At 38.5% G+C, this 27934-nt stretch overlaps 1 protein-coding gene across 2 annotated transcripts; it reads right to left on the reverse strand.

Moving 5' to 3' along the window:
* Positions 1–704: 704 nt before the first annotated feature.
* On the reverse strand, positions 705–26820 carry LOC139138508 (transmembrane protein 145-like). 2 transcript variants are annotated; one of them, XM_070706912.1, is made up of 14 exons: positions 26489–26820; positions 11115–11238; positions 10656–10730; positions 9983–10056; positions 9508–9734; positions 8907–8985; positions 7850–7921; positions 7370–7447; positions 6712–6871; positions 6143–6236; positions 5398–5570; positions 3436–3559; positions 2870–2929; positions 705–2351 (listed from the first exon to the last, which is right to left on the reverse strand). In XM_070706912.1, the coding sequence occupies exons 7-14, from the start codon at positions 7908–7910 to the stop codon at positions 2274–2276; spliced, it is 828 nt and encodes a 275-aa protein (XP_070563013.1). In that variant the 5' UTR covers positions 7911–7921; positions 8907–8985; positions 9508–9734; positions 9983–10056; positions 10656–10730; positions 11115–11238; positions 26489–26820; the 3' UTR covers positions 705–2273. The 2 variants fall into 2 exon arrangements, with proteins under 2 accessions (XP_070563013.1, XP_070563011.1); XM_070706910.1 differs by lacking the exon at positions 26489–26820 and adding an exon at positions 13649–13826.
* Between the last annotated feature and the right edge of the window lie 1114 nt (positions 26821–27934).

Raw genomic sequence — 27934 nt, forward strand, 5'->3', positions numbered from 1 at the left:
TGGACACTGAGAACGCAATATTTTTAAAAGGGGGTTGTGTTGACATTGAGCATTCATTTGACGCCGATTTTGCATTACAGAACAGCAAACTAATAAAGCAAACAAAAGTAATCAAAACTACATCAAAAGTGAGCTTAAAGAGCTTTAACGGGTAAGGAGTACACCATGAACTCATAATGGCTAGAAATCTTATACGAAATGGGAGTGAATTTCTCACAATTCATCGAAGAAGCACAATTATAACTGCATCGAGTGGTACATGCTCGTAACATTGCATTGGCCTTAGCCTACGAAGGAAATCTATCAGTTTTGTCGGCCAGAATTTGCGCCTATAGTCAAATTTTCCGAAGACGACAACTGCACGTGATTAACTTTATATATACGCTACTGATGGAGGTGAACAGATGTTGTACCATGATGGCGCGCTACGTGGCATAAATAATCACAGTCACACCGGTGGCGGCGCTCTAACGAGGCCACAACCCGTAACACTGAAAGATATCAGCTTATCAAAGGCAGTTAACCCTGTTCCATACTCTTCGTTTACTTTCCCTATCCACACATAGATGTGACATTGTAAATTAATGGTAAACACATCCACTAATAAATATCTAACATTTCAAAGAATGATAGATTTTAGTTCCGAGGGTATCCACTGCGCCAGTGTATACAATTGGCATAACTGGAAAAGTTCATACAAAAGATTTAGAATACATAGTTTTATTTAAAATGGCTTACACTTTCCTCCGACTTTAAATAAAAGCAAATCTTGACACAAATTAAGTACATGCCATTTGTTATTTTCAAAAAAATGTATCAACTGGACAACCGGCATCGGAAATTTACAATTCATGTTGAACTGAGAACGTGATCATAGTACCACCAACCATCTGCTTGCTTAAAGTGCCATTATTGCAACGTTTTCAAGCAATAAACTATTACTGTAGTGTCTGTTGTTGAATACATCAGTCTCAGTTGGTCAAAGTGATATTTACTTCACAGAAACGAAGTGTCAATGAAGCTGTACAACCTTCCGTGCATTTTTGGAGTGTACCCAAAGGTGTGATTATTACCCTAAAGTCACCGATAAATCATTCACTTGTCAGAAAAAAAAGCAAGCGCACGCCTCTCTGTGATCAGAGTAACATTCACACCTAATGCAGTAACATTTATACCTTACATTGTGACACTAACTGTGTGAAATGTCCGATGGGCAGTCTGTAACGGTCTGTTGCAATGTGTCAATTCTGTCACCTACTACACCCACTCTCACGTAGGCATATCTTGATGTCGTGAACATACTTTTCAACTCATTTGCTTATCTGTATTCGCACCTTGACAGCCTTGTTTGCATTCAATTTAAATACGTCCATATAATAACAGGGATTGTCATACAATGTGCTACACATCACATCCAATGCACATTGTAATGACACATTGCGTCTAATTGCTGCACCTACAGCGTACCTTGACACGATTAACGCTTTTGGAATAGCTGTCTGTAGGGCACGGGTAGAAATTGTGGTTGGCATGGCCCGTTGTTCTCGAAGCATGAACGGCAAAAAATAAAAGCTGTTTTTGAAAGAGAATTCCAAGTGAATGTGAATTTCAACGAGTGATAGCTTCAGTATGAGAGGTGTTTACGGACACTTAAGACTAGTTTGAGTTTGGTAAAAATTTGGAATTATGTCATTTCACACATCCGGACACAATTACACCAAACAGCTCGAACAGAAGGTTATACTGACAATAACAATAAGGAGCAATATAAAGATCGTAACGAGTCAATTTTTACATATTGGCAATCCTTTGAATAAGGGAACATGTGTTAGACTGTTCCGTCACGTACCTTGAAATTATTTGATAGGTGTAAGTAATATGGCAATATTTTATGAAATTTATGTAACGTGATAAATTTACATAAATTATGAAGTCTGCAGATGATCTGTAAAATATATATCACAATGCTGTGACCTATCACGTACAATCGAAGACATAACACTGCACCAACGACAACTTTCTCTGTTCTATTTGTTCTATTAATGTACCAATTTTGAAGAGAATATTGATTGCTTGGGCGGGCAACATCAAGCAAAAACGTGGAACAGGAACAAAGCGACATCTCCCTTGTTCTATTTATCGAAAGATATTCCAGCGATTCGTCTTCTTTATCTTAACAACCAGCTTCACTTGTAATATATTACAAAGTGTAGAGGAACTGACACTGAACTCGGGTTTTCCTCCTCGACGGGGAAATTGCCGTTACAAGCTGGTCATTCTGAGGCAGTAGCTGTGACGTCCCGGTCGGTGTCGCAGGCCGCCATTTCGGCAACTCCTAATCCCGTCATCCCCTGTTGGATTTCGAAGACAGAAAGCGCTACGTCATTTTCATCGATCACCGAGAAACTGAACAAGTCTTTTTTTTCATGTCCTACTCTTCTGTATACGTCAAATCTGATGCACAGACGGTATTGCATGAACTCCATTTTTCAGTTCAACTACTAGGAGTACTTTGGTGGCATAATTGTTGTACGCTACACTATATATAGGCACCGAGGCCGATACTGGAGCTGAGAAAGTGTGAGATATCTGCTTACCGACTGTTTCGAAATATTGAAGATTCTTAGATTTGTCTGTGCATACCATTATCACATACATGAAAACGCAAACGATCGAGTCACTATGGTCAAAGATCATCGTGGCTAGTAATATATGCATGTATGTAAATAATCAAATAACGCCTAATACAAGACTTTGCGAACTGTTTGCAACATGTGTTACCTCGCGAATTTCATTTTGATTTCAAGTTGCTTAAAAACGAATTGAATCATGTTATGAACTGCGCAAATGTTGCCGACTGAACACTCACCTCTGGACTGTTGAATTTGTCAGGTGTTTCCTTCCTCTCGAAGACGAAGACCACGATTGTCTGTAAGAGGACAACAAAGATGTCTTCAAGACAGGTCAACAAATTATGTAGAAATATATGCCGTCCTATTCAACAAAATTAAACACAGCCAAAAGCGAAGTGATGATTTAGCAGTGAAATGCATCGCTTTAGGCTATGAGCATAGAAATGTGATTAATAAGTACAAATTTACTAATGGCAGACTGACGCTTAGCGAGGAATCTGCCTCCAAAAGTAGAAAGAAAAACCCGAATTCTTCTTAAAATTTATACTTAAAAATCGTGTATGGTGGATCCCAGGATAAGTATCATGTACTGTACAGATTTTATGTGATGATATCATAAGCCAATTATAAAGTGCTATACAGAATGCACATGATAAACCGCCACTGTTTGGAACTATATTTCTTAGTACATGTACACTATTTACGTCCCGTGCAGGGGCACAGATGAGGCACTCACGCTATAAAAAGCAACTTGTGACGCTTACGGTCCGGGGGCAAAGGTCAACGCGAGACGTGCACTTACCAGGTACAAGATCATCGCTAGGAGGTTCAGGGTGTGATCGACGCCGAACACAAGGCTCTCCCTTGTCAGCTCCAATGTGGCAGTATGGCGACAGATCCACACGAATAATGGAACGCCTAGGAACCTGTGCAAAGTAAACAAACACAAGATTATTAGAGATTAACGTTTTCGATCAGGGGAGAAGTTTACCGATTACGGATTACTGTACATCAGCCATGTTTACCACGTGTGATTACCAATAAACATATACGAATTTCTTCACAGAGGTTGAAAAAAAGACTTGCACAAATCAGCTAATATGACAAATATCTGCAGTCGAAATAAAGCACAGACAAATCAAAATTACTTCCAAAATTATTCCATTATCTACTATTACATAATGATCAATCAAAGTCGAGTTTAAACATAGTCGGTTTCGAGTTACCATAAGGCCAAACGGTAATTTAAGGATTTTAAGCTTTCGCCACTAGGGGCGCTCTTCCTTTGACCGGAAGTGAGGGCTACTTTCTGGACTCCGGTTTGCGTACATTGTGATAACACAGACTCGTTATCCATAACGTAAGTTTAGTCTACTTTCATCTGCTCTGTTGTCACCGTAAGCGTTTGACTATACCAAACTTTTACTGCAAAGCCGGAAAACTCGACAAATACCCATGGATGAATAGCATGACCTTCCACCGTTTCCCCGATGTTAAGAAAGAGAAACGCCTGAGATCGAAGTGGATAAGGATGATACGACGTGAACTTAGCTGGGTACCTAACAGTTTCCACATGTTTGTGATCTATTCCGCTCTCGGACTATGCGCCCCATAGACGTGTGTACATATGCCTGAGAAAAAAGTATGTCAGGAAACCAAATGACTATATTTCCTATATATAGGGATTATGCCACCATGTCATCTTCGACGTTCGATTTTACTGTGAAAAGTAGCAAGTTCATCTATCATGTAACCGTCGATCGTTCCCTATCATTCTCAAAATTCATACCTGGTACTTAATTTGCTTCAAAATCTCTCGTTTCGTGTGATTTTCTGCCAAATTCGACGGACACATCGCCAAAATATAAGCGTGAGCGACATTATTCGACCTTATTCGAGGGCGATGATTATTATAATACTAAATGAAACGGCAACAGTCTCGATGTCGGCATCTTGCCAACGCATGTAAAACGGGAACTTGCCTCGCTACTCGAAGAGCAAGATCATTAAAATGCATTAAAATAAATTTTCACAAACACAAACTAAGGAAAGAATCTACACTGCGACTGATGAGAAACCACACTCGGGTTTCGAAACGCAAGCATCAAAGGGCCACTCTATCAACTTTGTCACACCATAGGCCCGGCTGCATCTCGCCATAAGCTTTCCCCACACGAACAAAAATATTACCGTACACACAAATCCAAACTTCCCTACAAATATCCGAAACGAAACAAACATTTTTATTAACACAAACAATCGGATAAGAATGTAGGAACACATATTCAAAACGAATCGAACACAAATTCGACACAAAAAAAAACCATTTTGGATAGTATGGTGGGGAGCCTCTTTCACATGTTTTACATTAGTTTCTAATCCAAGGTCAATGGATTTCTCAGCAAGCTCTACCAACTCAGTCTTTTTAGCTTTGGAAAGGGGAATCTTCCTTGCTTTTAAAAATTCTCGTAGCTCTTTCACGTTCATTTTGCGGACGTCTTCACAGGTGATGTTGCGACTTCCCTCCATGACTAAACTTTTAGCCCTCACTTTTGCAAAATCTCAAGCGCCCCCATGCGACCGATGTTAAAAATTCGTGCGTTTTCTGACAACTCGAAACTGACGTAATGTAAAAGATTTTAATATCTTGTCTTCGCATGATGAGAACATTCGCTCGAATTTTCTCAATGTCCCAACATTTAAGGGAAATCAGACATCACGAATACCTCCTCTGTAGAACGATGTACTATCAAGATTTACTCACCATCCCGAGTATAAGACGAAGTAGAAGAAGTAGAACAGCCGCGTTTTCACGTGTTGGCAGAAAGTGATGATCGTAACGACGAAAAACCACACCCATGCAATGACTCGCATGATCAGAATGCCATCGGAACCGGGATAATCTAAGATGTATAGATAGACTTCCTTATCGAACGTCTGGGAATAAAAACAGGACGGTCTCGTTGTAAGTAGCGGTATTAGAATACTGACAATACTCCAAAGTGATATCCGACTTCCTTTTCCATCAGTGATATAATAATTTACACCTCATTAGTTTTTTAAGCATGCGACGTCGCACCTGGGACAGTCTACAACATGTTCTTTCTCCGCGAATTTACACAAGAAGCGATAGGAACCAGCAACACGTTGTAATTTTGCGCCAGAAGCTTCAAAACCCTGAAATATTACTGGGTGGCAATATTTGAAAAGTGATTCCTACGTTGTTTTTCAAATACGATTGAGTAAAAATACAGACATTTTAGAAAGGAAAGCTTCTACTCCGATAGCTCAATGTAGGCGACGGTCTTCAAAAACGTGAAACTTCGCTGGCTCATTTTATTTGGTACCGTCACGGTTGGTTAACAAGTATTGATGAGAAACAGTTCCGGATAACTACATGCCACTGTCATGACAGGCAGTGAAGTGCAGGCTGTTGGCTTCACTAATACAAACCTTAACATAATAAATAAATATCTGATTAAGAAGGTGTATTTGAATCGCTTGCTCACCGCTATCACATAGAGCAGTACACTGAAGTAGATGGCGGTATATATGGCCGAGGACACGCCGTACTGTAACCAGTGCACACGATCAAATTCATACCTGAAGAGAGAAATATTTTATATATATATATATATATATATATATATATATATATATATATATATATATATATATATATATATATATATATATATATATATATATATATATATATATATATATATGAGCGAAGTAGAGATTTAGGCTTGGGAAAGAAGTTTCCTGACATATCATTGCATGAAAACTGAACGAAAATTTCAGTAATTCCTTCGATTTCCCTCAATTGAAATAAACTGTACTGGTTTGAGAATCCATCATATCGAAGGAGACAAGCTGAATACAGAAATTGCGCATTTGGGAGTACTCCGACATTGTATTTTGAGTCTGATTTACGTTTATCGGTGTGTAAGTCAACTTGATGGGGGTACTTCGACCACAATTCATAAATTCAAATTATCATTTCTGCCTAGGGACTTTCAAGAAAGGCCCTTCAACGAAAAAATTTGAAAACATTTCTGGCGATCGAGTTACTCACCTGGTTATCTTGTAACCCCTGGAGAGTAGAATCAACAGCAGTACAAACACAGCATAGCTAGCATGTTGGAACAGCCGGGCTGTTACCATTAACCCCTCCGTGGCAATCCCGCTTCTTTTAATGTTATCATAGTAGGCACACAGGAAAGTCAAATACAGCACTACAAAAGCAAAATGCATAAAGAATATCTTAATCCGTTATGGTGATGTCATAATGAAATAAGCATGTTATATATATATATATATATATATATATATATATATATATATATATATATTATATATATATATATATATATATATTATATATATATGTAACATTAAGCTTCTTTGTGGATTGGGACAAGAGATGTTGCTTTTGGCGTGGCAATCTTCATTACGTATTTGTCCATGCAGTCGGTATGTCGGTACTTCGCAAGATACACTAGATGCTAGTGTAACACAACTGCCATCATCATCATCATTATCATCATCATCATCATCATCATCATCATTATCATCATCATCATCATCATCAACAGCAGCAGAAGCCATCATCACCACTATGATCATCATCCAATATCATCATCAGCACAACCAGCGTGACAGACACACCTGCATGCAGCATTCGTTATCATCGCCCGTAGTTTTTTCGGTTGTAAAATACGTATGTCACTTACTATAGCATCCAAGAGACACTGCGTATATCAAGTACGTTCGGTTGATTTTCCAGGGCTTGACAAGTGTTTCCATCGTCACTATTGAAAAGGAGAGAGTCATACACTGCGAATGAACGCCTGCTTGAAAGTTGGAAATCTGGTATGCAAGTGGCCTGATCATAAATCATCAAATTTCATACAATGCATGTACATCGAATCCATGTTACAACGTCGTTGATGCTCTTGTTTCATATGTGATTGTCCAGTTACGTGAAGAGAAGCAACCGATGATTGAAAAATTCATCACGATTGTGTATTGAGTAAGAAAGAAGTGCATTTATTCTGACGAAATAATATTCGTTAATGTATCGATTTTTCATTTTAGTTTATATTTTTCTCATAGTTACAGAGCATGCTCGTTATCATGAAGATCGGTTTATAGGCCAAAGCCGACATGCACCGTCTGGTCGTTTCAATGGATATATCTTATAAGATACTTACCAACCATAGCTATTGATATTACAGCAAGAATGATAAAGAGAACAAGAAATCCGACGGCCATCTTCCAGAGATCTACAAATACAAATGTACATTACAATCATATGAAATGCTTTGTGATGTTCAATGACGACAGAATGATTTTCTCGGTGTATATAACTCGAGACAGTGACCGTGAGTGTAAGCTTTCTTTTGTTTTTCTACGCTGCTCATGTGACAATTTACCTCGAAAGCTAGATTTTCCTGCCTCGGCATTAACGTCTCTGATCTTTGTAAACTTGATTTACCTTGGACCTGAAATTGGCCCGACAAATGCGTATTGCTGCTATACGTCGGATTATGCTAGTGACTCGATAAAAAAGTGTTCTGTCTTTTTTTTATAAAGCTTATTCAAATCATCTATGAGAGAAAAGTATTTCAAACAAGCATTATAGTCTGTCGAGGGGATTCTTCATAACGGTTGATGGGGCGATGCCGTGTAGATGGTTCACTACTTCTTAACATGGGGTCGACAATCACCGTTTTGTACATTCCGCACAGATGCAATAAAACGTTCTAGTATGGTGATTTAGAAATTTGCTTGTTACATCTTACAACTTAAAGTTGTCTTCCACAAACATAAATAATTTACCAACATACAGGCAAACATGGATCGCCAAACAATATTTTTCGGGTGTTGGTGGCATGCAAAACGCAATACATTGCTGAGAAACATAACACATTCGTCATCAACACAGACTCGACAAGCACTGCCCTCTTGAGACGAAAAGCTCATGCATTGCATCTGACTCATCCCGAGCCATGCTTTTGCACAATACACATTTTTATGCAGCAAATACCTATGCCAAAGTGCACTTGCGTAGAGACATATGACGTCATCGTATTATGCATAAAAGAATTGCAAATGCATTTGTGAATAAGATTTCAGGATTATGACAATTCATGCATCGCAAGGATTCGAGAGGGAGTCAGTAGTACTTAAAGCGAAAGATTATTTGTCCACAGCATTGCTGAAACACAACACAGAAACAACTTAGCCGACGACCGAAGAAACACTTACGACTTTGACCAGCGGAGAAGTGCTTGAATTCACCTTCACCGTTCAAGATTGAGAGATCGTATCTAATAAGTAGGCCGGCCTGAGTTTAATGTCATTGACATTGCATCCGTGATATAGATAAAGAGGAGAAAAAAGTATGATATGCAACATAAACTCGTATTGTACTATACACACACGTACATGTATATATTATAATGCATGTATGTGAAATGAATGCACAATGTTTATACCTAAGGTATACAAGCACACACACATGTATGTATGATAATGTATGTATGTATGTATGTATGTGCAATGTATGTATGTATGTATGTATGTATGTATGTATGTATGTATGTATGTATGTATGTATGTATGTATGTATGTATGTATGTATTAGTGAAATGTATCTTCCTTTTACTAAATATAAATTGATCTGCTGTGACGTCACAGTATAAACCTTCCTTAGTCTTTCTATGGCAATTTTCCATGACTATTCAAGATCGATCAAAAGGCGTTCTATCACGGGAAAAATATCTTGACTAAACCTTTTTTTGTTAAAACTTAAGAAAAAGAAATTTTAGGATAAAAGAAACATACTAGCTTCCTCAATATTACATACCTTGTTTCCGTAACAGTTGCTAAGAGCAGCATACCACACGGTTCTCCACCCGGTCTTAAACTCCTCCCTCCTTCACAATGAAATATTTCGCCATCATCTGTGGACTTGTACAGCTGATCGCTTTCGTCGATCGTCTCTCTTGTGCATCCCGTCCAGGGATATTGATCCGTCAGATTTATAAACAAACCTGCTCCTCCGGTAAGTATCGCTTCCCTTTGTGCGCAAGACTGTGAACGGAAAATATGTTTGTTAATGTTGCTTTCTGTGTTGACGATTCGTCGAAGAAAACTATATTTAACGACAATCGAATTTGCCCTAGACAACATTAAAATGAAAATCACATTAGATAGGAAATAATCTCTCTCTCTCTCTCTCTCTCTCTCTCTCTCTCTCTCTCTCTCTCTCTCTCGCCATTACGTCATGTACAAATCATCACATTGTTAAAGCAATCTGCAAAAATAATCAGAAACCCTACCTTTCAGAGCTTACAAGAATAGTATCAGGCCTGGTTTTCTTGTTGTACAGGAGTAAATTTTGTACCCCGTAGACCTAAGAAAGGTTAAAGTGTGCAGTTCATTAGTAATTCTGAACATTGAAAGACGTATGCTGTCCGGTAATCATGTGCATGACTGTAAAACTCTTCATGAGAGAAAATTCTATCACTCTATTTTTTTAAAAGAATAATTAACAGATGGCTGACTGAGAAGTAGGTCGAACATCAGGATCAAGTGGGATCTCGGGAGGCATTTGCGTATGTGTACAGTAATGTGTATTTTGCTGTTTCTTTTTCGGTATAGAATTGCGAAATTCGCCATTGATATTTATTGTGTGTAAGTTTCCTCATCAATGTTATAAGTGTTACGTTTGGAATGGAATTCGGAAACTATAGAGTATAGACCCTTAAGTTGGTTTTGAAACGTGACTTCGTACTTCTGACCAACGCTTTTGTCTTTACATGCGTCATGAGACCACTGCGTCATTAAACTGTCACAAAGTTCACACGATGTGAAATTATTGCTAGTGAAACTTTGACTGTTTCGGTTTTGTAATACACTACTTCGTATGTAGGGTCGGACAAATGGAGAACACAGTGTTTGTCACGTGCATGTCACGTGAAGGGGCTTCACATCTGTCTGAGTGTTACTGACCGTAGGGTATTCGAATTTGTACCGCACCACTGCATCTTCCGAGTCGAAAGAGAACTTCATAAGATATACCCAGTCCTGTGTGTGCCAAAGAGTATAGCAATATTGATAAATCCAACACAATATAGGGATGTGAGTCGTTGACCTTTGACCTACGCTACTGACACCCTAAAACGCCAACACAGGGGCCATGATTAAACGGACTATACAAATGTTAATATCCAGAGGAGGAGATTGAAAATGAACGACAAATTAATTCCTAATTGGTGTGACATTCCCGTTAGTGTAGACGTGTATCACATGTAGACGTATGCAGTGTGACGTGTGCATTTCATTCAGTGAACTTGACAATGTGAGTTAATACTCATTCGTAATATGTCTTTCGACTTGCATGACTGAATATATTGCATATTCTTTCATGTATACTGCGCCGGGTTTATTTTTAAAATGCAAGATACAAACCTTATCCGTTTTCAGTGTACCCTTCACGGTCATTCCTTGGCAGAACTTGAGAATGAGGACACATATTGACAGGCGTACTGTGGAGATGTGCATTCTTCACAGGCAACACTTTGCAGTGGTCTTCCTGGGATTAACATTGTGATGAATGAATAAATGAAAATGATCGTGAATTACGGATTTATCCGGTGTTAAAGACTATTGCCCTTTTAATCAAGAAATTAGATAATCCAACATTACATCGGAATACACTGAATCTAATAATCACATTCTAGAGATTTTTTCTTAGTTATGAAACTCAACATGAAGTATATACACTAAAAACAATAATATTTTGCCATCATGTGACTTCATAAACTAAAGAAACTGCTACAGAACTAAGGCAGAATGGTTATTTTATGTTACTGTATTGGAGCCACAGCGAAATAGAAAAATTGTAAGCTATATGATTTTATTTACCATCTCATCAAGTTGATGGAAGCAATGTTCTGGGTGAGTTCGTGCAGCTAAAGCAATTTTGACATTCTGTCTTTTTAAAAGACCAAGTCCTAGGGCAAATGAGTGCGTACGTACTCAAGTTCGTTGTACCTGAACACTTTTGTGTATTACGTTGTGAGACTAGACAACTGATAGAAAATTCAGGGTTGGAAGATTTGGCTCTGTGGAAATCATAAAGATGCACGAACGTAAATGCAGTTGAAAGATTAATCGATTTCATCATTTTTCATATTCGTATTGAGGAGATGCGCCACATTATTTGGTGTATCATAATTCAAGCGAAGGGGAAGTTTCATTTCGAAAACGTTATTGGTAGAAACATGTCATTTCTCGAAACCGTAATGCGGCAATGGTTTAAAATGTCTCTGCAATCTACCTCAATATCACTCGCACCCAGTAGGTGACATCTTAAACTAATACGATGAATTCTTGAGTCTTGGTAAGACCTTGACCTCATTCTCTGTGAAATTGCGTCGAGGTCCCTTTTTAATTAGAACTTTCTTGGAAATGAACGCGAGTGTAGAAACGGTTCCCGGTTTTTGCGTCATCATTGAAGCGATCCGTATGACGTCACGAATTGGATCAACTGTGCGATCCATGAACTAATTCCTACGTCAACTTTTAAAACGTCCGGATGGCCAAGTTTCTTCGAGTTTCCATGGTTCGAATTCTTCAAGAATTGATCTGCTAACCCAATTTATATCGTCAGCAAGTTAACGGTTACTTGCTGTGCCAAATATCACGTGACAATGGGAATTCATATCGTGTTGAAGTAATTATGAAATTTAAGATTTTTCGAAATCATTAACTTGGGAAAAAAGATGTAAGGTAAAAGCAATAAATGATGTTTGCCTGACCCGATGGTGTAGCATGCAGCATTTTTTCCTTCCATATTCTCACACTGGTTGGCTGGTGTCCTAAACGGGCAGGGTTCGTATTTGTTGATGATGTCAGTGTATGCAATGATGTATATGGACCGCTTTAAAAACACTGTAAAGTTTTGCGAAGTGTTCGTAATCCAAGAGGGTAGTCTTACATGTATTTACCCCTCTACCTCTCTCTGTCTCCTTACGAAACGACGGAAGCAGACAGAGATTCTCGCGTTAACCAAGCAATTTCAGTTTCACGTAAAACACTAAATAACTGTAATATGGCGTGTTTCCAAAAGTACATCGTGTGCAAGAGTTTTTCATGTCTCTCTTCTCTTTTCTTTGTTCGGTGAGCTAAAAATTACTGATTTCACGGCAAACACGATAATGGGGAGTCTGCGCAGTGCACAGGTAAGGATGACTGAAAATATACTTCCCGATCGATTAATTCAGCTGTATGACCTGCACCACTCTGAAAGTTTCACATGAATATAAAATACGCATGCGTAATGATGTCATGCATGAATTTCAAGTATTACAGATATAACCTAAGGCAGGTGATGCTGTTCGATTGGCCTTATCTAGTTTAGTCTATTTCGGGTGTTTTCCTACTCACGCCCTCATTAACATTGCTGTCCGTTAAATCTGGGTCATCTAAACAGTCTAATGGGATGATGATGTCATCAACACGCTAGCTACAACTTGAAGCTACTTGTCTGTAATTACCACAGGTTACACGGTAACTCTGTCGAGTCGATTACATAAAGCAATAAAAGGTACGAAAGCTGTGAGGAAGCGCCATCATACAAATCGCGGTCCTTGGGAATGTCATAAGTGCAACAGTATATCCCAGCATCTAGAGTCTAATTAATAGCATACCGAATGACGAAGGACAGCATTCAGTACCTATCACAGCCTGTCGACACGAGATTCGCGGTTTATATATTAAACAGATTTTTAAAAAACATGGATATGGTACTATTAATAATCAGAAAACGCCTAGCCCCGATTCGAAATGTTCCGTGTATGTGAAGCTAGTCAAAATGCCTTTATATTACAGATAATCTGAAATATTTTACATTATCATACATGCAGTGTATTCACACCCGATCTAACAATGCTTGCGATGCGTAGTTCACGGATATCCCTCGGGGATACCACTGCACATACCTTTGCTTCAGCAGAGCGGCTTCATACCCAAGACGATTCCCTTCCCTTGATGTTGTTCAAAAAACACAAATGTCTGACCCGGGTTTGACATCAAACGGTTTCACTGCGCTCGCTTTCAGAGATCCCCGTACGGCTTCAGAGCGTACAGTACAAACAAAACCTTGCAATGACCTCCTATAGAGGGCGTCACTATAATATGATCAATGATACAGGAACGGAACCAGTAGCATGTACGTGTTGTGAGTACGAATATGAGTTAGAGTGAGAGCCGCCATATGTATGACCAAAATGTTCAGAAACGAGGCATTTCGAAAAAGGAAAGTTTAAAACATTTGCTGGTATTTTACCCTGAGAAACTTAAAGTCGTATTTTCTATGACCGAGATTAAATATCGGTGCCAGTGTAAGATTTTGCACTAGAAAGGAAATTATCTCTGATTTTCTCATATTTAAAATTCAATAGCACAAAGTCATTGTACATCAAGTGTATGGGAAAAGTGAATCTGTGATTCATAAGAAAACTCGGCCATTCTCTATTGTTCTACATGTTTCAAAACGAGTATCCATAAGCTACGAGACAACGAAAGACTAAAAGTCTTGCAAGATTATGCTGTTCAGAACATCTGTCACTAAGGAGTATTCTGACAAGACTGGACTGTATCATTTCCAGGTTGAATATTAACTTAGAATTTTCATTGCATTTTGTTGTATTTTAGACAGATATTGTATAGCATGGAAGTCCTATTTGTAACGCATTCAGGTTACAAAAAGTATATAAACATAAATTTAGTGGCAGTACGCGAATCTCAACTTCTGCGTGTCGCCATAGGTTTAGATGGAAATCATGAGGGCAATCATTCCATGATCGTGCGAACAGTAGTCCATGAAAAAAGTGTCATTCACCGTATTCAACTGCGCCTCATATACACGAAACAGAATATACCATTGAGATTGCTCCAGAATGTTGTACTTTACTGAAAAAATAGTGAAGTCAAACGAGGCCCTGCTTCAGTTTGCGGCGATTTTTCTTCCTCGGTTGTAACGACTGACTCCGTGTGACCCTTCATGAACGGTAAATTTGTTTATGTGCAGCACAGTATTGTGAAAAAGGTTGTTTTTGGGTCATTTCTATATTTGAGTTTAGACCATAGCTTTTCCCAGTTTTTATATATTTTCATTCATTAACTTAGATAATAGTGGACGAATTAATCCTTTGTAGAATCAATTAGACGCGTCGCTACACAATGGCAGAGTAAAATTAACGTGAGACACTGGCAGACGCCTGGCTCATATGTCTAACTAAAAGGGTAGATTAAAAAGGATTAGGAAACATAAATATATAAAAATTTGAAACTGAATAAAAATATGATTGCATCTCTTGAGAATATTCATTCATGAATAGTTTTTTGTCGGTGGTTGGTGCTAAAGCCAACGGAATGATGAAGTTATCAATAGTCTAGACGACTTTTTTCGTGTTTTTCTCTGTTGGTTGCTACGAAAAGAAAATGCTTTGTTATTGGTAGGTTACATTAATCCGTCTATATCCAGCTTTCCCTAATTCGGACTGTCTAATGTCAATTCAGGTAAGCAAGGTTCAGTTGTCACAATGATAGTTTGCAGTTGGTTCGTGTTGATGGCAATAGCGCCCTCATCACTTCTTCGGTCGGTTGCTTTTGGTCTCATAGGTTAAATGGGGAGTCAGTCGTTGGACAACAATATAGTTGGTCCATGTCCCTGGCAAGGAACTTCGTCTTTCGTTCAGCCTTTGTTTTATTCATTGTTTTAAGCATTTCTATATTTGAGTTTAGACCATAGCTTTTTCACACTTTTACACTTATTTTCATGCTTTAAATTATATTATAGTGGGGATATTTATTCATTTATAGAATCAATTAGACGCTTTGCTACACAATGGCAGAGTAAAAATTAAAGGGAGGCAGTCGTCGGAACTCTGCTCAAAGATTATCAGGAACCCCTACGACTGATGTAAACACTTCATCTGGGGTACGTTGGCGATTGATAAAAGTTAAAACGTGCTTGTTAACAACGAATATCGTAAAATTTTAATGTTGCAGCTGTGTTGACTAAATGCATCTGGATATCATGCATGAAATACATTGTTTATAAACAAAAACGTCGCACACGGCGCAGTTCCGACGAATGAATCCCTTTAACATGATACACTGCAGACGCCTGGCCGGCTCACGTATAATTAAAAGGGTAGAGTGAAAGGGGCTACGAAGCAATAATATATGAACACTTTAAACAGAATGAAAATATGATTATCTCTTGAGAACATTCATTCATGAATTTTTTTGTCGCTGGTTGGTGATTGAAGGCTAACGGAATGATGAAATTATCGATCGTCTTAGACGACTTTTTTCGTTTGTTTCTCTATTGGTTCCTGCGAAAAGAAAATGCTTTGTTAGTGGTAGATTATATTAATCCGTCTATATCCAGTTTCCCTAACTCGGACTGTCAAATGTCAATTTCAGGTAAGCAAGGTTCAGTTGTCAATGAGTTTGCAGTTGTTCGTGTTAACGGCAATAGCGCCCTCATCACTTCTTCGGTCGGTTGCTTTTGGTCTCATACGCTAAATGGGCAACAATATGGTTGGGCCATGTCACCCGGCAAGGAACTTAGTCTTTCGTACATTGATTTATATCTTCGGATTGAGAAATCTATTATATAGGCGCATGATGCAATACGTGCTGTCATATGTGCTGTCTGTAGTATTCATAGTTCCTGTGCTCGTTTTGTTTATTAAAGGATGTGTACATAATTCTTGTGGCCAAGCACGCGCCTTCAAGTTTCTATCGTTGTTCTGCAAAACTACTATGGCCCCATTCATCAAGCTACAGTCATTCAATCAGGACTGCGATCATGCCAGAAAATGCCAAGACATTTTGACCGGTTGACCTCGCTGTTAATTTTATGCAGGAAATTACAATAACAATGCTTGGTCGAATGACGCAGTGCCTTGAGGGTGGGATCGCCAGTGGTATATGGGGAGGAGTACCTTCCCGATGGTGATAAGGGTGCAGATTACCGTCGCCTAGGTGACTGGCGTATACGCGTGCCAAAAGACACCTATGGTTGATTTCCTGTTGACCAGTCGGATGGCAGAGTTGCAAATACCTGGACTGAACCATTTGGTTTTTTGTGGGTGTCAGCGGTACTTTGACAAATAAGTAAAGATGCACATATATTGAGTTTATTGTCTTGTTATGAGCGGCCAGTATTTCCAACAGCATAAATTATGTGCATTTGCCCTTGAAGAAATAAATAATTTTCGAATAAAACATCGCGAATGTAACTACATTCCTTAAGCTCGACGTACACTTAAGTGCCCCAAAGAACCATGAAATCGCCCGACTTTCGATTGAAGAGATGAGTTTTGCCAAACCGCGTATACAGAAAAAGTGGCAGATGACTTTATTTTTAGAATCATAGACAGTATAGCGAGATGTAAAAAATGTGAAACAGGCTCCCCACCTAATTATCCTAAATGTTTTTTTATCGAGTTTGTGTTTGATTCGTTTCGAAAATGTTTTCCTACATTCTTATCCGATTGTTTGTGTTCATGAAATGTTTGTTTCGCTTTGGATATTTGTAGAGAAGTTTGGATTAGTGTGTACGGTAATGTTTTGTTGTGTGGGGAAAGCTTATGGCGAGACGCAGCCAGACCTATGTTGTTACAAAAGTTGATAGAGTCGCCCTTTCACGCTTGCGTTTCGAAACCCGAGTATGGTTTCTCATCAGTCGCAGTGTAGATTCTTTCCTTAGTTTGTGTTTGTGAAAATTTATTTTAATGCATTTTAGTGGTCTTGCTTTCCGATTAGCGAGGCAAGTATATTAATTTTGGTCACGTTGTGAGTCCGTTTGGTGGTTCGGTTTGTTTGTTCTATATTTCTTTACTTCGGTAAATTTTGTTTCGACTGGTGTGTCTTTTAGATTTTTGCGGAGGTTTGTGAATTTTTAGGCAATAAGTACCACTGCGAGGTACGGATTTTATGTTTGTTGGATCAAGATACAAGTATCATGGTTGATGTGCTTGCTCTCGTACATTTTAATTAATAGTTCGTTTACTTTGTTTACTGTTGTTCTGGCTTGTTGTGTATAATACTGAGTGTTACGTAATTGCCTTTCGCATTCGAGTACGTAATCGTTTGTGTTGACAATAACGAAAAACCGACCCTTGTCGAAGGGTTATTTTCCCAAAATTTGTCCATTGTTTGCAAGCTGGTTTATCGCGATTCTTTTGGCACGCGACATGTTTTGTTTCCTTGTTTGAAAGGGTATCTCTAGAAGTGCGAGTTTAGAAGCTTCAGATAGCTTTCAAGTTTTTGTTTTTTGTTGTTCGTGGAGTCCAATTTTTTCTTTGAATTGGTGTTGCGATTGTTTGTCTCACGATGTAACGTAGTCACATTATACGACTTTATTTGTTGAAATCCTGAGGTGGTTTTATTCTTTTTGGTTTTGTTGGTGTCTGAAAGAATTTTAAGGCTTTTGCCTAGTACTATTTTCGGAGTTTCATAGTTTGAGCGATGATAGGTTGTTGTTGAATTTCATGTTGTTGTCGGCTTTTCTTTAGAAATAGCTGATTTATTTCCACGGCCATGTTTCCTGTTACGTTACTGTGATTGTTTATTTTGTATTTATGTGTGTTTCAGTTGTTTGTTATGTGTACGATTTTGTTATTTATTTTAAGTGTTTGTGTGTTCTATGTCATTTTATCGTATTTTTGGTAGTTCTCTTTTTGGAGTATTTGGTGGCCCTGAAAAGGGCCGCTTGGTATGGGTTTTTGTTAGCGCTTGGCGCGTTTGTTTTGGCGATGAGCCTAGCTTTTTTATGCTTCTTTTCGCCGATTCGATGTGCTTGGTGAGTAGGTGTTTGCCGCCTCTTGTCACTGTGTGTGCGTACAAGGACAGTCTGCATAGCCCTTAATGTAGTCTCGATTTTGATCAAACTTACAATTTAGGAGTATATATCAAAACTGATAAATGATTTATGTGATTACTGTAGCTATAGATAGGCTACACTCAGGACGGGCAGCGACGGGCAGTAATTAGTAGGCAAAACAGGTGTTTTTCACCGTGGGCAGAACTCGGTGCAATGATACTGAACATTAATAGTAAGCCTGTCACCTTGAAGGTAATACTGTAGGTGAAACAAGGACTTCAAACGCACGATGGTACAAACAACACCACAAGTGAAACGTACACATAGAAATACACGCGTTCCTACGTTATGCCACCCGGGCCACACGATTAAAATATGACTGATACTGCTGGATAGTGTTAATTGGGTCGGTAAACAGTCAATTAATAGTTTAATTGACTACCTGGGTGATTGGCAGGTCGTGTCCAACGACGCATATGCAAAGCAGGCCAAAAGACAAAAGCCCGAAAGGGTTATTGACAGCTGGCCAGGGGTCACCATGAATACGTAATGAAGCTTCACTACGCAGAAACTGCGTAGTCAAGCCCTTCTTAACCGGTCAAACCCTCTTGGCATTTTCCCTCATGATCTATAAAAAAAGTATTACACACAAACTAATTTTGGATAATTGGACATGAATAATTCATGTTTTTCAAATTTCTCAAAAATGTTGGGTGCCCTATAGCTGAATGTTGCAATATTACAAATCACTCATAAAAACAAGTGTGTAACTTAAAAAGGAAAGCAGATGAGCTTACATTTGCAGATTAAACCGACCTTACTTCAATATTCAGATATCCCAAATTAGTTCCAATCGTGTTATTAGTACCGTCCCCTCCTCCAATTCCCTTGATTGGAGGAAAATTGATTTTACCGTACCGGACCATAGACGGAATTCTAGAGGGTTAAAGCCTGTTTATGATGTGAACCACGGGTACATAGTACATGCAGTTAAGTTGCGCTAAAAATTACTCTTTCGTTCAGTTTATTTGTAAACATGTACATAGAAAGGTTATAATTATCATGGTGCGAGAAGACCAACAGATTACCCTACACGTGCGCATACTCATATTATTTGTATGGTAATAATTTTTTATCGCTGTCAAATGGACCATACCGATTTTGTTTTCAAATTATTTGACTTTGGTCCACTATAAACAATTACACACTGTGAACAATTAAATTACTAAATATATGTTATAGTGAAAATGCTACTGAAAAAGCCTACAGTGAATGTCAAATGGTTGCCTTACCATGCAAAACAATTAGAATTTCATCAAGATGACAACTTTTAGTATTGTGCAAAAAAATGTTTATTTTATGAAATGTTACAATAATACTACATTCTCACTATAATTTCGTTGTAGGTTTTTTAGGGTGATCTGAATTTAAACTCCAACAGACTTTTGAATTGTCGATATTTCGGACATTCTTTCTTTTCTTTCCTTTTAGTACACTTCGTTCATATGCTACTTAATCCATTACGTTGTTAGTGGTATGCATTTCAGTCTCACTTTCACACATAACGCACGCGTATATGTTGGTGGCAACAGCGCCCTCATCTGCTTTTGGGTCGGTGCCACAAGTTTCATGGACGAGTTTCTTACCTGGGAAAACATACATATTTTGCTTTGTTTACTAGCTGCAAACAATAAGTTACTTTTTGTTGTAAATGCAAATGCAATAAAGAGCTTCAAATTATATGGTGTTGTTTGTTTTGTTATTTAAGTAAAATTACTACAAAAACACTTACACAACGTGCACGTGATTGGAGCTACTTTTACTCCGCTCTATAACATTCCCCAGTGCTGCAACTACTGTTGTGCACCACAATATTGTCTACCTGTGAAAGGATGTCATTAGTAAGGATATCGAAGAGGTCTTCAATAAGATTAACGACATTCAATGTACTCACCATATCTGTTCTGCAATTTACCTGCAATTTAGAGAGGAGGTGTCGAAACAGTATCAGTACCGTGCTACTTTAAAAACAATGTTTTCAATGCACTGTATCTAGATGTATCGCGTCAACATAGCTGCAACATTAAACTTTTACGATGAAAATTTATGACGAAACATGTTCTAACTTTCATCAATTGCTGAACCTCCCATCCCATCCCACTCCACCCCACACCACCCTTCCATTCCCAGTAAAAGAAACACTGATAACTCGTGGATAATTTATACGTGCAGACAAAAATGGAAATGCGCTGAAGAAGACGTATGTCGAGGCCCTACATGAACTCTTTCATTTCTGAACAAAAAAATATGTTGTTTATCTCTGTTGATACCCGCCCCTGGACAAGTTTTTCTCACATCATCTCATCAAATTCGAACAGTATCTGGACAGTCTGATAGCATAATCTAAATGGATGGCATTATGGCTCAAGCTGATTACATATTCTCAATAAGTCTGACACACGACTTTCTCTGAATCGCCAGCATAAATAAAGCGTGGGTAGGGCAAATGGGGCAAGATGACATATCACGTTCTTTACGTTTGAGGAGCGGATGAATAGCCTGTCCCTCACGACTCAAACAGATTAAAATCAAATTTCGAAATGACTAGGTTTCCATCTTTGCTTATTCCTTGCTGTTCTCGTCAGCAGATAGTCACATCTCTATGTATGCCAACTCTACATATGAATTTAATGGGATTGACTCACGACCTTAAATCTGTTTTGCCACTTTAAAGTATTTCTCCACAGACGTCATAAACAACAACTGAACAATAAATAATCGACTGACGTTGCAAGTGTGAAAGGAGCGCCCTCATCGGTTATCGAGCATAAATCTTCTGAAACGTACGCTAGAAATCTGTGGCTAAAACCCGCCCACCGCAAATGGTACCCTACAAATTTTCTGTGATTATATTCACGCAAAGGGCACAAAGAGCGCAATTTGATGGTGTGATTCTTATCAATATGATGCTCGTATGATAATAAACCAAAGACAAAATTATTCCAACTTCCCATTTCGTGATATTTACAGTGACGTCGAAGGATGGTTGACGCGTTTGAGTTAAATGACTTGCTCATAATTCATTGAAATGGTGTCGATAGTAATGTACTCAAGCTACCAATCAACTGATCAATTTCAGTGAAGGTTAGGCTATCGTCTTCCCAGGTCAAGAGTCGAACGCCTTTTGAAATTCAACATTCCGGATGAAACCACAGATAAACTTGACCTCTTTTTCTTATACGGTAAATGGAGAAGTGAAACAAATACAGAGATTGTACATCTACGGATACAACGACCATACAAGGAACACAGCAGTACAGACTGTCAGACCTGAGTTGCATTTATAGTTCATTACAAACCTTCGACTTACATGTAACACATACAATTCTCTTCCATATCCAAGGTTTTCGTGCCATGTTCAAATCGAGCTGTAGAATAGGCAGTGCAACTGTACTGTGACGAAAACGAACGATATCATAAAATGTTTCTTTATGCTTTAGTACTGAAAAATAGTAATAAATATAGCTGTTTTCGATAAGCTTGCAAGTCTTTAACGTTAGCCAATGGCGCCACTTTATATTCCATATCCTGACATGACATTATACATGCCTCGAATATCGAAGGATTCAATGCTAACTTGTTGATGACGTCGTGGGCCGCATAGTCATCATTTGACTAAAAGTGAACCGGAACTATTTCCAACGAGACAACCTTGGGATTGAAAAATAATAAAATTATATGTTTTACACAGGAATTACTGTTTTTACAAAATTTTCCGCAAAATATTCTAAAAACCGCATAACAGTGATTTAACAGGGTGTTTAAATAATCTCTGTTCCTCCATTCACCATCATCTGACCATCCATCCATCCATCCATCCACTTCACAGAAATTGTATGAAACGCATACAGCTGACAGAACATACCATTAAAACGGACAAACGTAAGATATATGTTACCCTACACTGCGAGTGTTTCATATATAAGCTTAATATGTGTGTTTTTTAAACATTTACATTACATGCATTCATTCAGCTTCAGTCTCATCTTCTCGCAGATATGTTTTGGCAATAACCTTTGTCAATTACATGTATGAGCTCTGCGTAAATATAGACAGTACCCCCACTACAGTCTGGGGTGTTAAACACACCGTGTTAAACATAGAGGTTGTTTATTCGACAAAAATGCAAGAAATAATCAGAGTCAAAGACACTGAGCAAGTCTTGACTACCTGTTTATACAACCCATCGTCAACTGACTCTAATCAGGATCGCTACACCCGGGTCTAGAAAGCCACTGACCGCTCGGTCAAAGACCTTTGAACCCGCCTTCGCAAAGAGAGCTACAGTGAAAGTACAAGTAATGGCCTGTTTATACAACCCATCGTCAACTGACTCTAATCAGGAAAACTATTAGGGGAGAACCATTTGATTTCTGGGGGGGGGGGGGTGGAGGAAGAGGGTATGGGAGCAAATTTTTTTTTCCTGTCAGAGTGACAGCAATTTTTTTTTCTACTGTCAGACCTGCATCAATTTTTTTTTCCAAATGGAGTAGCAGTGCAATTTTTTTTTTTTATTGGTCATCAAGTTTGTAATGCGTTGTATATAAGGGAGCCGTCATTATTTACGGCCTGAAACTCCGAAATTTCGAGTGACCCCTTCGCCAACCATGATGAATTTGAGTAACCTCCCTCTCTAACTCTGAAATTTTGACTGATCCCCCACTTAGAAAAGTTAAATACCAATACATGTAATTGTAAAATTCACAAAATACAGCAACAGTAAAGACCTATCAAATCCTGATGTACCCTGCTAGACTATCATCAGTTATCTCATGATGGTTCAACAAAGGTGAACACATCAAAATGAAATTCAAAGTCACAATTGCAATAAAATAAAGATATAAAAGATCACGCAGTATCTAATCATATAGTATATTGTTTAATTTGGATGGATATTATGACAGAGTTTTCACTAGGATATCTGACCAGGCAGAATTTGAAAGTGCAAGGGAGAACACGCGAGAGGCTTAGGGGGAAGTGTCACAGAGGCTTTCCCCTATCTTGCATGGAAATTTTTAAGATATTGATGTGTGCAATGGTGCAGTCTGGTGCAATCTGAGAGGTGTTTTTTAATTTTTTTACTAAGTGAAACTGTTAGAATACCCCAAGGGGGAGAGCACGAGGAAATTTGGAAAATTGGAAATTTTGAGAAATTGATGTGTTAATGGTGCAATCTGAGAGGAGTTTCAGTTTATTTTGCACTCGGTAAAACTGTTTGAAAATGACATTGAACACTGATATTTTTTACATTTTTTGCATGATCAGTTTTTGAGTCACAATATTCAACAACAAACAATGACAATACAATTTGTGAAAAACAGTTCTGTTTGCCAGAGACTGAAGACAAATGAATATACAGGAACGTAAAATCTGTGACCTTCTGGTGTCATTTCTCCAGCTGCCAGCTTCTAATGAAAAGCCTGAATATGGTATGTTTGCGATCCGGTGTTTGTGGTCAGAAAAACAAGGCTCACACATTGTGTTTCATTATATTTGTTGTTCCTCAATTTTTCATTGTCAAGGTACATCTTTCTAACAAATTTATATCGAGAAAATAATATATTGGTTTAATACTAGTTTATTGACTCCTGTCTTGTGTTTTAAATTTTCACAATTTACAGAAGTCAAATAGTCCCCTTTAGATAGTGCCTATGCCATTGAGATATTGCAACAGAAATCCTGCAATATGATTTCTTGGGTCAGAAAAGGGAAGGAAAACATTGAGTGTACTGAGGTGTAAAGTAGACCTATGTAGTGCATGTTTATATCATAAGTGCTGGGAAAGAAACATAAGAATTGCTTGTGGTAAAAACATTTGCGCCGCCTATGGCGGCGCGCCGGCAAAGAATACATGAGAATAAGGTTTCCAAATTTTGCTAATTTCTGGTGCATTGTGACAATTTTTTTTTCTTCTGTCTGTTATGACAATTTTTTTTTTCTCAGGCCATGACAGGATCAATTTTTTTTCTTCTCTCTCACCTGGTGACAAATTTTTTTTTTCTCAAAATCCTCCATATCCCCCCCAGAAATCAAATGGTTCTCCCCTTATGCCAAAAGGAACAAACATATGTTGTATCGCTACACCCGGGTCTAGAAAGCCACTGACCGCTCGGTCAAAGACCTTTGAACCCGCCTTCGCAAAGAGAGCTACAGTGAAAGTACAAGTAATGGCCTATTTGACAATAAATGCTTTTACGTAATCACAAGCAATTGAAAGTAAAGAGGCCCACATTTAGACAGGAAAGTCACGGATAGGCGGATATAAACAATACACGGCGAACCTACTCGGTCGCAGATATGTTTAGACCATGGGGCGTAGTCTCACCATGAGCTTGCTTGTACATCTCATAATCTGAAATTTTTGTCTTTGTCAGGTCTTCATAATGCGTGACAACGTTCAGACTCAAGGAAAGACACATGTGGCATGAAATATAACGCATTTCGTTTACATGCCCCAGTGACATCGGGCATTTTTTATGATATTTGGGTGGGACCCAGTCCATCAAAAAACAGAAAAAAAGTGGTGAAATTATGCATGAATTTGAAAACACGACAAAAACTTTGAAGTTTACGGTAGAGGGTTTTAAATATGGTAGAGTTTTCTGAAAAGCACATATTTTTTTATTTAGCCTGAGCTAAAATTTGGCTATCTATGTTCAATCATCGATGAACTCTGTATCGGGAAAAGTGTTATGTCAAAACGGACAAATTATAGCACGCCTGCCGGGGAAGCCACTGCCTGCTCGGTCAATGACCTTTGAACCCGTTGCCACAAAGAAAACCATAGGGAAAGTAATAATATACTCGTTAATAGATATTGTAAGAGAGGACAAACAATTGTAAGTTAAGTAATCCATACTATATTAAGACAGGAAAACCATCGATAGGCCTGGAACAAAACACAGTTGGGTCATTGCAGGTCAATGACCCCTACGACACGTATGCAGAACAATTACGGTGAAAAATTCGATGTATTTGGCCTGCGGTACACTCTCGGTTCATTACCGCAACTACAGATTTTCACACCATGATACCGGAAAGGCATTCTCTCGCTGCTAATAAGGCCGAGTATTCAAAATCTCGACAGCTACTCAAGAGCTTAGCGTGTTGTACAGACCCCAGATCTATTTATAGGGTCTTTGCCCATTCACAACACGGAGGGTTGAAACGGCGATAACCTGGTAATCCATTGTTTGTCACAATAGTGTCATCAGTGTTATTAAAAAACGTACACCGTGTTTTTACCAATGTTTATTACCGATGGTAGTTGTTATTGTTGCGAAGTTTTGACGTACATGTCAAAAACATGAAGAGAAAGGATTTTTGCGGTCAGTGTTGTGTCTCGGGACCGTGTTTATGATGTCCACGTGAATATCGATCTGTTGTTGTTTCACAGACTCATTATTGGGTAATACTGGCCTGTTTATTGAGGTATACAGTATTCAGCTGACTTGGGTCGGAACATTGTCACAGTTGGTTTGGTTTCTGTCGCATAGATCACAGTGACAGTTTACAAGCCAGTCGCAGCTCCTACCACTCACTGACAGTCGATCAATGACCTTTCCGCTGGCAATGTCGGTTAGACCGGAAACAGCGAAAGTAGTTTTATCAGAAATAATTCCTGCTGGATCAATTAGCGTTTTTTGCGGGGGTTACTTATTTACCTCGGCACCCTGTCGACAAGCCTGGCTAACACGGTATGAGATGGCCAGACATCGTCCGCTCAGACAATAGTCCGTACATTAAGTCAAATCATGAGATAGTATATCGGCAATACCGCAGGCATTAACATACTGCTGTTGATTCGATCAACTTTCATTCCATTCTATTCAATTCCTTAACACAGTATTGAACTTAAGCACAATTTTCACACACATACCTTCGTTTTCTATGCTCTATGCTGCACAGTACCGGATCGTCGACTCCTTCGTTTCTTCTCAGTATTGTGCATAGCTCGCCATGCACGGTCCGTTCTCTTCAGGAATCAGCATACTTGTTATATTCTTAAACACGTTCCTGTAGGGTATACCTTTTCTTGCATAGCACATGCACAACCTCCCCTCCCCCTCCCTCAATAGTAGAATTAAAATATTAACTTTTTCGTGTAAAAAATATACAAGTTTATAATTCGTAATAGTCCAAAGAAACAACGACTGCAACCTCTTGATAATATTTCATCAATTTTGCCTGTTTTCCTCTCCCTGCTGTCTTCTGGAAATAAAAAAAAAATATTACCGAAGCATTGTCAATACGTCGCATCGAGTTAATACCTAATTTTGTTGTCATAAATGAATTGTGTCATGGACTAAAACTGTCTTGTTGACATAATATTAGAAATTATATATGTACATGCCGTGTTGAAGAATGTAAATAAGCTTACCGGTCATTTCGACAAGATTCTGAGAATAAAACCAGAAACTACATTTCAAAGACAGAAAAACTATTAGAGCATAAAATATAAAGCTAGGCACTGTAGAGCCTTACCATATCATAGGAGCTCATGAAAACTGACCAGCTTCCCGAATTTTATTACACATATCAAAAGGCTGGCGTGAAAAAATGGGACCGGCACGAGATATCGCATGTACGATAGAACGATTGTACCAACGATTGTTACCCACTCTGTGATACAGAGCCCCCGAAATAAAGGAATTGCTGCCTTTAGCTATGGAGATAACGCTCTCAAATTTGATGGAGCCTGAGCATTCCAAATCGTGAGTCTGTCGGTAACCTTCTCATTGCTCTTTCAATTGTTGTGGCGTCTGTTCCGCGTCGGTGACCGACGTTAAGATGTTTGTGCCACCATAAAATCAAACGAACGTAAATAAATCTCAGTTGAATGACATTAACGAGAGATTTTAAAAGTGGCCGGTGGAAGTGCAATCAAGGCGACATTTCACGACAAGATAAAGAGTGTCACGAGACGGTATGACGCGTTATGTATTGGTCTTTGACTCTTCCTGTCACAAAACTGGTGCGAATGACCGCGCGGCGAATTTAATCCAACCGAAGTCCCATCAAGTACAAAAATTTCGAGCAGTTTCCCATAATGTCACAAAAGAAGTTAGGCAGCGTTGTTATTAGATCATTATTGTGTTATATTGCAAACAATCTAAATTTTATTATCATAAAAAATATCATAGTTTAACAGCGATAAAAGCAACTTGAATCCCTCCGAGAAAACAAATCTGGACTGCGATGCATCAAAAAGTATAAGTAGCCCCAACCCCCACCCCTTCATTGGAGTAAAATTGAATCATCATAGTGGAATTACTTATTCTGTATTGGAATCCAATCAGCCTTTCAGTAGTGGCTGTTTTTCATG

This window comes from Ptychodera flava, chromosome 8, assembly GCF_041260155.1.
Source record: "Ptychodera flava strain L36383 chromosome 8, AS_Pfla_20210202, whole genome shotgun sequence".
Lineage (NCBI taxonomy): Eukaryota > Metazoa > Hemichordata > Enteropneusta > Ptychoderidae > Ptychodera > Ptychodera flava.

Excerpts from the sequence above, each read along its gene's own strand:
- LOC139138508 (XM_070706912.1), bottom strand. The coding sequence starts at position 7,910 with ATGGCCGTCGGATTTCTTGTTCTCTTTATCATTCTTGCTGTAATATCA. Across the intron at positions 6,872-7,369 it reads AGTGTCTCTTGGATGCTATA|TGCTGTATTTGACTTTCCTG; the intron begins GTAAGTGACATA and ends TTGCTTTTGTAG. Across the intron at positions 2,352-2,869 it reads ACAAATTCAACAGTCCAGAG|GGGATGACGGGATTAGGAGT; the intron begins GTGAGTGTTCAG and ends GAAATCCAACAG.